Source organism: Littorina saxatilis, linkage group LG1 (genome assembly GCF_037325665.1).
Source record: "Littorina saxatilis isolate snail1 linkage group LG1, US_GU_Lsax_2.0, whole genome shotgun sequence".
Taxonomy (NCBI): Eukaryota; Metazoa; Mollusca; class Gastropoda; order Littorinimorpha; family Littorinidae; genus Littorina; species Littorina saxatilis.
Genome location: NC_090245.1, coordinates 98,901,415 through 98,916,777, shown reverse-complemented (window position 1 = coordinate 98,916,777; position 15,363 = coordinate 98,901,415). Strand labels below are relative to the sequence as shown.

The following is a 15,363-nucleotide window of genomic DNA, read 5'->3' as shown; positions in this document are numbered from 1 at the left end:
GCACACAGGGGTGTTAAGACACCAAGGAGAGTCTGCACACAGGGGTGTTAAGACACCAAGGAGAGTCTGCACAAAGTTGACTCTGGAAAATAAATTCCTCACCAAAACTGGGGGTCAAACCCACTCCACAACTGGTTTGAAGCCAGCGGCGTTACCGACTGAGCTATCTCCCCGCCCTATTTCTCCCTGCATGCTTGAACTTATGTGTACACGCAGGGGGGATAAGACACTAGCAGGTCTGTGCATAATTTGACCAGGGAGACATCTTCAATCTGATCCCACCAGGTGCGGCTGGGGTTTGAACCTGAATGTCCCACATGAAAGGATGATGTCTTGTCTAGGCTATTGTGCCTGTCATTTGTAGTCTCATTGCCCACATGACAGGATGATGTCTAGGCTATTGTGCCTGTCATTTGTAGTCTCATTGCCCACATGACAGGATGATGTCTAGGCTATTGTGCCTGTCATTTGTAGTCTGATTGCCCACATGACAGGATGATGTCTAGGCTATTGTGCCTGTCATTTGTAGTCTCATTGCCCACATGACAGGATGATGTCTAGGCTATTGTGCCTGTCATTTGTAGTCTCATTGCCTACATCACCACGAAAACATTTTGCTTCCTTGGATTTGTCAGTAACTGAGGATAATACTGAGGTGTGCTTCTGCTTAGTTTTCCCTATCTGTGATTTCATTCTGTTGGTACCTTGCAGAGATGGCAAAGCCTTCACTTTTGAGGAATACGATGAACTGATCTACCTGGCCAAGATCAGTCTGACCAAGATGAACACTCTGACGGAGCCGACCACTTCAGCACTGTTCACTGTCTACACTGTGGTCAGCATGAGAGTCGCCAACTGGGTAAGGGAAATGCAGAAATGCTGCTTGTTTAGATAATACAGTGGAACCCCCCCCCCCCCCCACCCCCCAATTTAAGATCCCTTCCCTTTTCAGAGCCAGTTTTCTCAGACTTTCTGTTCATAACATCTGTAAATTTACCCCCAATTTAAGACTCCCTCTTTTCATTTCATTTTCATTTTCATTTTCATTTTCATTACTTTATTGTCCCATCGCTGGGAAATTCGGGTCGCTTCCTCCCAGTGGAAAGCTAGCAGCAACGGAGTCGCGCTACCCAGGTGTCTGCGTGTTTAGGTGTATTCAGCCACCTGCACTTATGGCAGAATGACCAAGGTCTTTTACGTGCCATTGTGATGACACGGGGGTGGGACATGGCTTCCGTCTCTGGGTCTGCACATTAAGTTGACCCGTGTCCGTCCCGGCCCGGATTCGAACCAGCGACCTTTCGATCACAAGTCCAGTGCTCTACCAACTGAGCTACCGGGTCCTTTGTTATGACCTGCTTTTATCAGATTTGTGGAGGCCTTAAAAGGGGGGTTCCACTGTATTATGATATGCATGTGTGAAGGGAGACATGATTTAAGGACAAGATTTCTGAAAGAATGAACCTGGTGTATTCCTGTTTGACAAACATCAGCGGACGATGTTAGGAACAGTAACTCTTTATTAACTTTATATGGGTTGTTCAAGAGTTGGGGCTACCAGTCTTGAAAAAAAAAAATCTTATAACAATGTTTTTGGATGAATTCATCGTCATGTAGCTTAACAGTATCTTCTGGTTTCCCAAGCTGACAACAATGAACGAGGGTCATCGTCTGATTCCGCTCATCCCTGGCATGATCGAGTTGATGGAGAGCGAGGAAGAGTTGATGCGTCAGATCGGCTCCGGTGCTATGGCCATGGTCAGCCAATCGGCAGGGAGCCTGTTCTCGCAGTACCTCGGCAGACTGATCGAATGCTTCCTGGAGACAGAGCAAGACATGGTGCTGAGTGAGTAGAATGTGACCTAGTTAGTGTTTTATTTTATTATTTCGTCTCGCTGTCCGGCCTGACAATACAAGTGTGATCGACAAGAAGAATTCAAAGAAGTTTTATTTTATGGTCAGATTTGGACTGACCTGGGTAATCAAATTAGGAAAGGATGATCGGTGTTGGGTCGTCTGGCCAGTAAACAGAAAGTTATCATTTTCTTGAGCATTCATGGAGAAAGAGCAGCAGGTGATTTGTTTCTGATTTATATTGCACATGAAGAAGGTGAGTCATATCAGCATTTGCTGTTCTTGTTAAAAAAAAAACCCACCTAGGAACTGAAATTTGGTGTGAGTCTTTGAGTGAATGTCTCTTTTTTCAAGAAATGGAAAAAGATGACTTCAAGAATTTTCCATGGGGAAAAAACCCAGACAATAACAAAACAGAAAAGGTAGGGTAAATATCAGGATATCTCAGTTGTATCTGTACTGACCAAGTAAACGGCAACGGGCGGGAGGATCTTGGCACCATCGGCTGTCAGTCTTGTCATGTGCATTTGGATTTTTACCACAGGCGCTTGAAGTTTTTTTTACTACTGATATCTTTTTCAGTGGCTGTTTCCAACAGCTATGAGCACAACCCAGCCCCCATGGAGAAGCACTTTGACGCCCTGTTTGAGTACATTGACAGCGGGAATGCCGGCGCCAGAAGCCATGTTCTGCAGATTCTTCAGAAAGTGGCGAAACGTCAGCCTCATGTAAAGTTTTTCTTTTAGTTGTTGGCGATACATTTATGATACTAGGGTTGATTGTGTTTAGGTTTTTTTTCTGGATAAAGCACTTGCAGTGTCTATTTTAAATCTACTATACATACTTTTCATGTTTGATAGTTTAATACCTCTGTTTGCTAAAGGCTGGTAAATGCTCTGCTCATAGAGCTAGTAAGGGAAACTGAATACAGCGGAACCCCCCTTAAGACCTCTAAAAATCTGAGAGAATCAGGTCTTAAAAAGGAGCGAGACTCTTAAAACAGGGGTAACTTTACAGGGAATATGAACAAAAAGTCTGATAAAACAGGTTTTTAAAAGGATGGGAGGGGGGGGGGGGTGAGAGGGTCTTAAAAAGGGGTTCCACTGTCCTGGTTGTTAAATAATTATTCCTCGATGTGTTGCAGCTGTTTACGGAGGAGAAAGTGGAGGCGGTGATGAAGGAAGCGAAGGAGGATCAAATGCATCAAGTCCTGATACTGATGATCCTGGCTGATCTCGCCAAGCGCCGTCTTGACCGGGTTGAACCCTTCATCGATGACTTCATGAACCCTGACCTCTGGCAGCCGAACAGCGCTCACAGTGTCGTCAGTATTCTGCAGGTGTATGGCCTCGACGCGGAGGTGGGTGGAATGTTTAAATTGCTTCATTTTTTTGAGTTGCGTTCTACGTACAGTTTTATGAGAGTATGTATATAGTGTATCTCTGAAACTATACAGAATGTGTTAATTATTTAAAAAGAAATGGATCCTGATGACCTACATTAAATTACATATCTTACCCAACTCACATATAGCAATTAACCCATAGTTCAGTGCTGATACCGCTGTACGCGTCCCCTTAGCAACAAGGAAGACGCCTCTAAAAAAGAGTGACCGAGACCCGTAAGGGTATCCAGGCCAGCCCGTAAGGGAGGCTGCCTTCCATATGCGCGCGCATATGCCGCCATCTTGTCATTCTACTCTCAGCGCTCAGTGGAGCTGGTCGTGTTTGGTACGCTCCGGCTGTGTTTTCAGCCTACTTGCTTGGTCTTCCAGACCTGGTTTGTGTTCCCCTTGGTGTCTTCTTGTCACCGGACTTCGCATTTGCTGTTGAGGTGAGATCTTTCCATTTTTTACCTGAATTTTGGCGGCATTGTTGGCTTGTTTTCGGACTTACAAAATTTTTTCCAAATTTGTTTGTGAGTTGTTTTCATCATGGCCGACAATGCGGACGGGAAGAGGTCAACATCTAAACATGTAGCTGCTTCGCCCTCTCCTGTTAAGAAAAGCTCTAGAAGTTCTAGAAGTTCTAAAACGCACGGCGATACGCCCGTGTCTCTTTCGGGTTCAGAATCCAAAAAATGTAGTGATGTTGTTGTTGGCGTGCCCGGAGTTTCCGGTTCGTCTGCTAAACCTACGGAGAAGCCCTTGCTCGGGGTTAAGCATGTTGTAGGGGATGTCTCGCCTGTAGGTTCTGGGCTTGCATCTGCGGATTTTGCTTCTTTGCTTTTGACATTAAGCTCTCAGGTTTCGGCCTTAGCGGCTGAAGTTTCGTCAACTAAGGCGGAGATACGTGCGCTGCCGGCAGGGGTCGGTGGTACGTCGTCGCTGGCCAGTGTGCGTTTGCCTCCCTCTGCTACTGTTACGAGGGCGGACGTGCATGCGTCTCAGGATGGGATCTCTCAGGCTCCCGTGGGGTCTCCGGCCGGTGTCCGTTCTTCTTCACAAGGTATGTGCACTCCACGTGAGCGTTGTCTTGAGGGAGTAGCCTCGGGTCTCATCCCAGGTGAAAGTTCTGAAACATCGGCTGATATCCACCGCTTAGTCGGGGTGTCAGTGGGTGCGAAGAGCCCTGACAAGCGAACAGATGTTCCTATTCTTCCTGGCCGTAGTCAGGTTGAAGGGCATCTGCTTCCGCCCAGGGGGCAGGAAGTTGGTGGTAGTATGGCTGGCTCTGGACTTGACTCTGTTAGTCAGTACGGGGACCAGTCTCCGGAGTGCACGGAAGGGCACGAAGGCTACCTGGATGACGGTGCCGCCTCTCAGGCTGAAGGTGCTGGATTCTTTTTGCCACGGCAGCTGCCAGATGCGGTGGCTCTGGCGGCTGGAGTGGCTTCGAAATATCTCGAGGAGGAGGTGGCGGTGAACAAATCTCAGTTTGTCCATCCTCCTTCTGCCTTAGGGGATTTCAGGAGTGCTAAGGAACCGAAAAGTTCGTTCCGATTCCGGGAGTCCCCCTCTGTGGCGGTCGAGATGTCGAAGGTTTTTGCGAAAGGTCGAGCTATGTCCGATGCCTTTCCGCTGTTGTCACAGCATGGGGAGGCTCCGGAGGTGGTGGGCCCCTGGTTGGCTAAAGCGGGTCAACACGTTCCTTGTTCTGCGCTCTCAAAGAGCTCTAAACTGTCGGTTCGTCCCGTCGCTCTACTTGACTCTTTCGCTTTGCCGAGATCAGTTCTACCGGTGACTCCGGAACTGCTTTCTCTGCGGGAGGACGGGTATGCCAGGGATAGATCAGTCCCTTACACGGAGTCTGCTCTTCAGGCTTTGGAGGAGACGGGTAGATCTCTGCTCGAGTTGGGTTCCGTCTCTAGTTCTCTCCAACGCTCTTTGTCTAGGTCTATCGCTTCATCGTTAGACCCGTTTGAGTTCCGTTACGACGCCTCCCAGGAGGATGTGACAACTCTGTTGGCGACGCTTGCCAAGGTCTCTCAGGAACAATTGAGCTTGGCAGCCAGGCTTTACGGGCATGCTGTACATTCCCGCAGAACTGCCTTTTTGGCGGGTTCAAAGATCCGAGACAGGGGTACCATTGACAGACTTAAGGTATCCCCGTTTACGGAAGGGTCGCTGCTGGGTACTTCCTCTTTGGACGCTTTGCAGAAGGAAACCCAGGACGCTAGGGATCTGGCTATTGCAAGGATTGCTCACCACGGCTTTCAGAAGGTTCAGAGCAAGCCTACCTCCCAGAGTAAGGCTCAGCCTTCTTCGTCTGGGGGGGGCAAGATGCAAAATCAGTCCACCTCTTTTCGGGGTAGGGGGCGAGGCGCGCCTTACCCGAAGAGAGGCTCCTTTGGGGGTTCTCGGGGGTCGGGGCACAAGCCTCACCCCCAATGAGGGTCTCCCGAGCCACTATTCCCAGTAACCCCCGCCGTGGTGGCGGCGGGTGGCCCCTCCAGGGCCTTGGCCGCCTGGACACGCCTGGTGTCCAGCCGGTGGATTTTGGGAATAGTGCGTTCGGGATTCCGTCTCCTCTGGGCAGAGGGGAAGGCACCTCTGTCCAGGATACCTCCGCCTTTCAGATATCCCGTGGACCCGGAAGCCAAGTCAGCCGTTCATGCGGAGGTGGCTTCCCTACTCCTGAAGGGTGCGATAGAGGAAGTTCGAGATCGAGAGTCCCTCGGCTTTTACGGCAGGCTGTTCGTGGTGCCCAAAGCCTCAGGGGCATGGAGGCCTGTTTTGGACCTGTCCACCCTGAACAAATACCTACGGGTAGTCAAGTTTGTCATGGAGACTCCTCTCTCTGTAAGGGAAGCTCTGCGTCCGGGAGATTGGGCCACGTCGGTGGATCTCACCGACGCATATTTCCATGTGCTCATGCATGTTCAAGACAGGAAATGGCTGCGCTTTCTGTGGGGCGAGAAAGTGTTTCAATTTCGGGCACTCCCCTTCGGGCTTTCCCTGGCCCCCTGGATCTTCACGCTGGTCGTTCGCCAGCTTTGCTCCCTTGTCAGACAAGAGGGGGTTACGCCTACGGGCGTATTTAGACGATTGGTTGAATCTGCATCAGGACCAGTACATGTGCAGAACTCAGACTGCGAGGGTTCTCGACCTGGCGGCTCAGCTGGGCTTTACAGTCAATCTAGGGAAGTCAGAGTTAGAACCATCCCAACGCTTCACTTACCTGGGCATGGATTTCGATACGGTGGAGTGGTTAGTCCGTCCCTCTCAAAAGAGGGTGGACAAGCTTCAGAACTTGGTTCGCTCGTTGAAAGGAAAGAGTGTGTCCACGGCCCGGGAGTTGTCCTCCCTACTGGGGCAGATGGAATCGATGGCTCCCCTTGTGCCTCTAGGCAGGGTCCACAAGAGGCCGTTTCAGGCGGCTTTGAGGAGGCAGTGGGACCAAGCCTCTCAGGGCTGGAATGTTCGCATAGGACTGGGGAGTTGGTTCAACAACACTACAAGTGTTTGGCTGCTCCCCTGGGTCTCTCAGGGTGTTCCGATCGTTCCTCCGGCGCCGGAGAACATTCTTGTTACAGATGCATCCATGACAGGCTGGGGTGCTCATCTGGCCGATCAGACAGCCTCAGGTCTGTGGGATCTCTCCCTAGCTCCACAGCACATAAACGTGCTGGAGCTGGAGGCTGTGTCTCTGGGTTTACAGGCTTTCCTGCCGCTTCTGGGGGGCAGTCATGTTCAAGTCCACACGGACAATACGACTGTGGCCGCTTACATAAATCGGCAGGGGGGCACACGCTCGCAGAAGCTGTCGGAGAGCGCTTGCCGTCTGTTGGTTTGGTGCAGCTCGCACAACATACTTCTCTCAGCCAAGTACCTGAAGGGCACGCTCAATGTTTTGGCGGATGCCCTCAGTCGGGGGGACAAGGTTCTGCACTCAGAATGGACCCTCTCCCAACAGGCTTTGGACCGCCTTTGGGTTCAAGTAGACAAGCCTTGCATAGATCTGTTTGCAACGAGATTCTCCACCAGGCTTCCCCTTTTCGTCTCACCGTTCCCGGACCCTCTGGCGTGGGCGGTGAACGCGTTGGATCTGGATTGGTCAAATCTGCAGGCGTATGCTTTTCCTCCGTTTTGCCTGCTAGGGAAGGTAGTAAGAAAAGTGGATCTGGAAAAGCCAGCGCTGGTGCTGGTTGCTCCTCTTTGGCCCAGCCAGCACTGGTATCCGGACCTTCTGCGGCTGGCAGTGCGCCCTCCCATTCCTCTAGGCGTTCGAAGGGGCGACCTGTTACAGCCCAGGTCAGGGGTCCCGCACGAGAATCCGCAAGCGTTGCAGCTTCACGGCTGGATTCTGTCAGAATCGCTCTGCGTCGTGCCGGGGCCTCGGCCACAACTTTGAAACTGGTACAGAAAGCACACAGAGACTCAACTAGCTCCGTTTACTCTTCTCATTGGGCTGCATGGGCCAATTGGTGCTCTGAGAATAAGGTTCAACATCTTTCCCCAAGGTCCATGGAGGTAGCCAACCACCTCTCTTGGTTGGCTAGTAGGGGGGTCTCTCCTTCTTCACTGCGAGTTAGAAGGTCTGCGATTTCTTCCACTCTTAGACAGCTCGGTCGCAAGATCAATCTTGACGGCGTCATTTCAAGCGTGCTTAAGGGAGCTGCCCTTGACGCAGCTCTCTCAAGATCACAGCTCCCTGCCTGGGATCTGTTTGTGGTTCTCCGTTTCCTTGCATCGGAGGACTTTGAGCCTCTCCGGTTGGCTAGTTTACCTAATTTGACGAGGAAAACTCTGTTTTTGGTCTTGCTGGCCACGGCTAGGAGGGGTAGCGAGGTGCACGCACTTTCTGGTCTCGCTAAAGATATTTCCCTGGAGAGGGATGGCTCCTACTCTTTGAGATTTACGTCTAATTTTCTCGCTAAAAAATCAAAAGCCCGGTCAGGCTTCGCCTTGCATTCGTATTCCACCCTTGAGCGATATACTCGCTCCTGGAGACCCCGATCTGTCAAATTGTCCTGTCAGGGCGTTAAGCAGCTACCTGTCTAGGTCTTCGCCGATTCGCTCGGAAACTCAGAAATTATTGTTTATATCCCTCAACACTGTGCGAGCGAAGGATATCTCGAAGGTCACCTTGACTAAATGGGTTTCACTGACCATTAAGCAAGCGTATGGATGGTGGCAACGCCAGTCTGGCGAGGTCAGGGCGGTGCTTCCTCTTACGTCAGCCAGGACGCACGAAGCGAGGGCTTGGGCGTCTTCTGTGGCCGTGCTTCGCTCAGGGCGCCTATCAGAGGTCCTGGCGGCGGCTTATTGGAAATCTGAGGACGTGTTCATCAATTTTTATTTGAGAGACATTGCTGCAAGGCGGCAAGATGGCAGTGCGGCTTTGCCGGCTCTCGTGGCTGCAGGGCAGGTCCTGCGGTCTTAAGTTGGTAAGTACCCTCCTCCTATAGTAGCAATCTGCTATATGTGAGTTGGGTAAGATATGTAATTTAATTAAAAATTTTAGTAATAAATTTTCATTTGATTAATATACTTACCCAACTCACATCGTTTATTCCCTCCCGCCTCCCCGCTATGGGGGGTATGGGGGTCTAAAAAAGTAGTGAGTTGGGCTTCGTGTAGAATGACAAGATGGCGGCATATGCGCGCGCATATGGAAGGCAGCCTCCCTTACGGGCTGGCCTGGATACCCTTACGGGTCTCGGTCACTCTTTTTTAGAGGCGTCTTCCTTGTTGCTAAGGGGACGCGTACAGCGGTATCAGCACTGAACTATGGGTTAATTGCTATATGTGAGTTGGGTAAGTATATTAATCAAATGAAAATTTATTACTAAAATTTTTAATTATTATCTTTTAGTGCAAAGTAATCTATCAGGCCGAGCTTAAATCTAAAAAGTACAAATAACACTAAGTAACGGTGACTAAGTAATTGGCTTTTCTAATGAAAGGTGTTCTTTCATTGCATGTACCACTTTCTCTTTATTTTATTTTATTTTTATTTTTTGTCCACAGGAGAAAGCTGATCAAGTCATCAAGCACCTTTTGGGAAGGGTCAAGGCCTCAGAAGATCACAACGAAGTTTTCTTTTCGCTCAACGCCATCCGTCTGATTGGATTCAAGCATCGGCCAGCTATTGAGAAGCATCGCAGAAGCATAGAGGAATTCAAAGACTCGACGAGCGACAACGACTTGCATGCCAGCGTCACTTACATTCTTGATATGCTGGATGGCAAGAGGTTGGTTGCTTTCAAACTTATTAGACAGTAGAAATATGGTGTGCATTTTCAGCATCAAAAGAGAATTGGGAGGAAGGGTGGAAGATCTGAGGGGGAGGGGGTAGAGAATAAACAAGCCAGTGATGGCACTAGTATTTTTTCAAACTGGTACGCAAACTTTTATGATGCAAACAGTCCAGAAAAAAACAGTAGGCTGGTCATTGGAACCAGTAAGAATCCAAGTCAGAGTACTGGTTTTATTGTTCTACAGTAGAACCCCTCTCTAGCGACCTTGAAAATGTTGACAAAAATCGGTCCTTATGGAGGGGGGTCCTTACAGAGGGAGGGGGCGGGGCCACAAAGAAAGTCACCTCAGATTTTCTTAAAAAAAGAAAACAGAGAAGTTTGAGTTGCTGACGACCGTTTCCTCAAGCAAACTGCTTCGATTTCATGTTTGACATTGTCGATGGTGTCCACCAGTTCTGGTGCATGTTTCAATGCAAAAAGTGTTAGTTTCTGAGCAAGCATTTCTTTACAGCAGTCCCTGCAATGATGAAGGCCCTCCGAGAAAGAGAGTGAAAAATCGGCCACCGTTCTCAGCATCGCGTATCTGTGTGTAACCTCTTTCATTGAAAAGATACTCTTGTTTCCCTGCAGCCTTGACCAGTGAGTCGGTTACCTAATCTGTGAACCAAGTTTCAAGTTTCAAGTTTTATTTATTCCAATAAAACCCCGTGAGGGTACATGGAAAATTAAAAAACACAATAAAAACACATTTCATTCAACACCAAATAAAAGGAACCAAACCTTCAGTTGTGTTGCTTTGTCAAAAGTTAGACACAGTCAACTAGTTTTGCTCTGAGTGAACAGTGCAGCTGGCCTCAATTAGCCGGTGACACCTCTCTGGCCACAGCACCAAACAGTACATGGCTGGGGGGAGAGAGAGAGAGAGAGAGGGGGGGGGGGGTAGCTGGCTAAACTCAGTGGGGTGTCCGGTGTCACTGAAGTCAGCAGGAAGAGCATTGGAGAGAAATAGAGAGGTGTACTCTTCCAAACATCAGTTGTCAGCGCTTAGGGTAGTCAGTGAGGGAGAGTGAGAGCGGTTTGTGTACAGTCCGACTGAAGAGTGAAAAGTCACTGCCACAAGATCGGCATGCAGTCAATAAAGCCAGACAAGAAGAATGATTATGACATGCGGCTCTATCTGCTGGTTTTTTTATTCAAACTGGTTTTCAACGCTGCTTTGGTATGATGTCAGTGCATGGTGAGTGCGTTCACTGCCTTGTCACCACTTCCCCACCTTTTTCAGAATGTTTTCTTGGAGTTGGATAATTCTTTGAATTTGCGATTTTCCAACATCAAGACTTTTTGCAATCGCGATGGCAGTTTCTCCCTTTTTGTGTCTGTTCACAACATTCACTCGATTCTCGAGAGTTAAATATTTTCTTTTCTTTGTAGACGCCATGTCGATCTCCACTGCTCTTCTGTCCAAAGACTGTCTATTCTGACTGAATTGAACGGTGTGTGTTGGTCACGTGAGTTTGTTTTCTCGATGATTGGTTTGTGATGTTTACTTAGCCCACCCAACCATCACACCTCTCAGCGGTTAATTAGTGCCTTTGCTTACGCGAGACAGTTATAACTGGTTATAACCGGTTTGTCAGTGATGCGTTACGCTGACTGAGTCTTGGCTTTGTCTGACAAAGTCGTTACACAAGCTGTTAGGTCGGTCCTTAGACGTTAGAGCGGGGTGGTCGCTACACTGGTGACAACTATATAAGGAAACACATCGGTTAAAAAAAAAAGGGTCGTTGTGGCGGGGTAGTCCTTAGAGAGGGGGTCGTTGTGAGGGGTTCTACTGTACCAGCGAAAAAACCCTGGTAGTTCTAAAAATCAACCGGTAGGTCATACTGGCAGCCAATTTTGTTCCGATACTTTTTCGTTTCAACCGGTAATAACCGGTTAACACCAATACTGACAAGCTTTTTCTCTTTTGGCTTGATCGGTTCTTTTTATATTTAGTCAAGTTTTGACTAAATATTTTAACATCGAGGGGGAATCGAAACGAGGGTATGGTGTATGTGCGTGTGTCTGTGTGTGTGTCTGTGTGTGTGTGTAGAGCGATTCAGACTAAACTACTGGACCGATCTTTATGAAATTTGACATGAGAGTTCCTGGGTATGAAATCCCCGAACGTTTTTTTCATTTTTTGGATAAATGTCTTTGATGACGTCATATCCGGCTTTTCGTGAAAGTTGAGGCGGCACTGTCACGCCCTCATTTTTCAACCAAATTGGTTGAAATTTTGGTCAAGTAATCTTCGACGAAGCCCGGGGTTCGGTATTGCATTTCAGCTTGGTGGCTTAAAAATTAATTTATGACTTTGGTCATTAAAAATCGGAAAATTGTAAAAAAAAATAAAAATTTATAAAACGATCCAAATTTACGTTTATCTTATTCTCCATCATTTGCTGATTCCAAAAACATATAAATATGTTATATTCGGATTAAAAACAAGCTCTGAAAATTAAATATATAAAAATTATTATCAAAATTTTTGTTTCGAAATCAATTTAAAAACACTTTCATCTTATTCCTTGTCGGTTCCTGATTCCAAAAACATATAGATATGATATGTTTGGATTAAAAACACGCTCAGAAAGTTAAAACAAAGAGAGGTACAGAAAAGCGTGCTATCCTTCTTAGCGCAACTACTACCCCGCTCTTCTTGTCAATTTCACTGCCTTTGCCATGAGCGGTGGACTGACGATGCTACGAGTATACGGTCTTGCTGAAAAAGGGCAGCTACTTGACTAAATATTGTATTTTCGCCTTACGCGACTTGTTTTTAAATTGCTCTGGTTGTAAAAAAAAACCTAAAAAAAACACACATTTATCAGAAGTCAGGTGCGAACTGAAGGGTAATGTTGGCTCAGCGGAAAATGTTAAGATTTGGTTATTTTGAATATTTCACGTTTACGAGTGCTGTCTAACCCGCTGAAGAGTGAAATACAAACAGACAAACAAACGGAAACAAATGTCAGCAATCTTGGCAAAAATGTCAAGATTCGGTTGTGTAAATATTTTGTGGAGTGCTGATTGATTCCATGAAGAGGGAATATCAAACAAACAAGCTGGCAAACGAATTAAGAGATTTGTTCTGCTCTTCATCAGTCTTGACAAGATTGCAGATGAACTGCGTGAGGTGCAAGGTGATCTGGCAGAGCTGGACGTCAGAGTTACAACCACGGAGAAGGACCTTTCTGGGGTCAAGGACACTGTGCAGCGCCATGGAGACGACCTTGACAACGTGAAGAATGACATGTCGGAGCAAGGTCAACGTCTGGGTCAAGTGGAGGGCACAGTGGATGAAACAGTTGCTAAGGTTCAGGAGATTGATGGCAAGGTCAGTAAACAGATCATGCTTTTGATGTGGTACCTGCGATGAAAGGACACCCTTGGAATCAGCCAAAAGTGTCCCTACATTGTAGGTGGCCTGTCATGACAGGTATACTTTGGTAGAGATAATATACAAAGGGGCGGCAGAAGATGTCCTTTCAAGGGAGGTGTCCTCTCATCAGAGGGGCCACTCATCGCAGGTACCATTGTATTTGGAATGTGGAAGAGAGCAAAATATGAGACTGTTGTCAGAATATGTGTGTATTGAAGAGTATGAAAATCTCCCTCTCTCTGTCTCTACCCATTCTCATGGTATGATTAGCTCGTAAGTCAGTCTGTCCTTCAGTCTTTAATATTGCAAGAAAACACTATCATCAAGTCTGTAAATGTACCACCAGTTTTCACTCTCTCCTTTATGAAACCTAATATTTTGGGAAGGGGAAGTCATGGGACAGATTTGATTGTTTATTCATTCATGACCTTGAGCCAAATCACCGATATGTGCAGACCCTGAGTCACGCTCCTTACTGGGCGCGTGACGTGTCCAGACTGCTGAACGTGGAAACCGACAACGACTGGCGTCTCCTGTCCCTACGTCTGGGTTACTCTAACGACGACATCAGAGCCTGGGCGCAACAGGCAGACCCCTGCATGGCCATGTTGAACGAGTGGTACACCACTCACAAGACAAGGGAGGCCACTCATGCTGTGCTTACCTCCCTTCAGTTGCTGGATCGGGAGGACGCTGCCGTCATTGTGGAGAACGCCATGAAAGCTGCAGGTCTGTGACTTTTTCTTGTGGAGATGATCTCTGAACTAGTTAATTCTTCTGTAGGTAGAAGCAAGAATGATTGTACAGTGGAACCAGCCAAGGGACCAACCGAAAGCGGTCTTTATAGACAGGTGGTTGTTGTGGAAAGGTGAAATGTAGTGAGAAAAAGCCCGTCGGGGACCCTTTGGGGTGGTCGTTTTGAACAGGTGGTCGTTTGTTTTTAACAGGTGGTCGTTTTGAACAGGTGGTTGTTTGTTTTGAACAGGTGGTCGTTTTGAACAGGTGGTCGTTGTTAAGAGTTGGTCACTAAGGCAGGTTTGACTGTACCTTACTGTCAATATAACACTTACCTCGACAGTACTATTCTTGCACATTATCTATTATAGGCCGAAAAAATTGGACAAAACGCTGAGTGGGTACAATTATCTCCCATAACCATGCGCCACCGTGGATCCCAAGCACTGTCCGAGTGCTTCCCCCTTACAGGATGTAGGTGGCGCGTCCTCTTTCTTTTTTCGCGCGTGTCAGACCGGCTGTGTTTCTGCTACGCTCCCGGATTATTTTGGACTAAGAGGCTTCTTTTCTGTGTGGACTATCACCTGTTGGATTATTGTGTGTTATTCCACTTCTGGCTTGAGGCTACGTTGTGTTTCCTTCAACTTGTGCCTCCGTTGTTGTGTGGCGGACTCGGCGTGCCTCCCGTCCTACTTCGTGGTGACCGGTCGTCTGCTTCTCGTTTCGCCGCATTCACTTGAGTATTGACCTAAATTTTCTTTGAATTTTGTTAATTCTCGGTCTTTAAGGGTACGTACAGGGCGAGGTAGGATGTCTCGTCCTGTTTTGGGCTCTGGTTCTACGGAACTAGAGTCTGCCGGGGGCAACCCTTCTCCGGGCGCCCAGCGTCATGTTTTGCGCACGGAGAAGGGGACCTTTCGGCGCTCCGACTCTCCCTCCCCAAACGCTTTGCGTTTGCGGCGAGGGAGGGCGGAGAAAGCCTGTTTGAGCAAGCTCAATGCGAGCTTGCTCAAACAGGCTGGGCTTGAGCCTGGGACTTCGGGCGGGGCTGCGCCGTCGAAGGTTCGGGGAAGGTCGAGGGGAAAGAAAAAGCTTCTTTCTCCTTCTCCTTCAGTGGAACAGGCTTCCCCCCCTTCGACGCCGTTGTCCGGCCCTCAGTCTCAGGCTTCAGCTCCTCCCGGTTTCAAGCCTGGGGGGAAGGTTTCCTTCTCCTCCCTGGCTCGAATCCGGGGGCAGGTCGATTCCCAACCCTCTTTGGGGGTTGGTGAATCCGATCTAGGGGCTACTGGAGAGACTCAGGTTTTGACAGCCAACGGCCATACCACGTTGAAAACACCGGTTCTCGTCCGATCACCGAAGTTAAGCAACGTCGGGCCCGGTTAGTACTTGGATGGGTGACCGCCTGGGAACACCGGGTGCAGTTGGCATTAAAATCTTCCTTTTCCGGTGCCTCTCCTGTGCCCTCCTCGGTTTCCACCGCTGTGGAAGCCAGGAGGGACACGGGTCCTCCTCTGAACTCCCTCGCTGGGTCGTCTGCTGCTGTTTCGACAGTAGTTTCGGCCTCCTGGGGGGGGGAGATCGGAGGAGATGACGGGGTCTCTGAATTCCCTCCCCGCTGGGGTTGGGATGCGAATTGACCCCGTTCAGGGCGGTCCTGTGGGGGCAGGGGTTTCAGGCTTCGTGCCTACGACCACTGCTACTACGGTTCC

At 48.6% G+C, this 15,363-nt stretch overlaps 1 protein-coding gene and 1 non-coding gene across 3 annotated transcripts in view; both read left to right on the top strand.

Annotated features, from left to right (window-relative positions):
* LOC138947258 (uncharacterized) overlaps positions 1 to 15,363 on the top strand; it is a 188,884-nt gene that overhangs the window by 4,771 nt on the left and 168,750 nt on the right. For both annotated transcript variants that reach the window (XR_011449607.1, XM_070318700.1), the window contains exons 5-11: positions 712 to 859; positions 1,645 to 1,846; positions 2,437 to 2,582; positions 2,999 to 3,214; positions 9,266 to 9,489; positions 12,643 to 12,874; positions 13,375 to 13,648. Coding sequence is in view for 1 of the 2 variants with exons in the window: in XM_070318700.1 (XP_070174801.1) it covers positions 712 to 859; positions 1,645 to 1,846; positions 2,437 to 2,582; positions 2,999 to 3,214; positions 9,266 to 9,489; positions 12,643 to 12,874; positions 13,375 to 13,648 (1,442 nt within the window). In the remaining variant the exon portion in view is untranslated. The remainder of the gene's footprint in view (positions 1 to 711; positions 860 to 1,644; positions 1,847 to 2,436; positions 2,583 to 2,998; positions 3,215 to 9,265; positions 9,490 to 12,642; positions 12,875 to 13,374; positions 13,649 to 15,363) is intronic.
* On the top strand, positions 14,963 to 15,081 carry LOC138951320 (5S ribosomal RNA). Its single transcript, XR_011451099.1, has one exon. It is a non-coding gene; the product is annotated as a 5S ribosomal RNA (ribosomal RNA).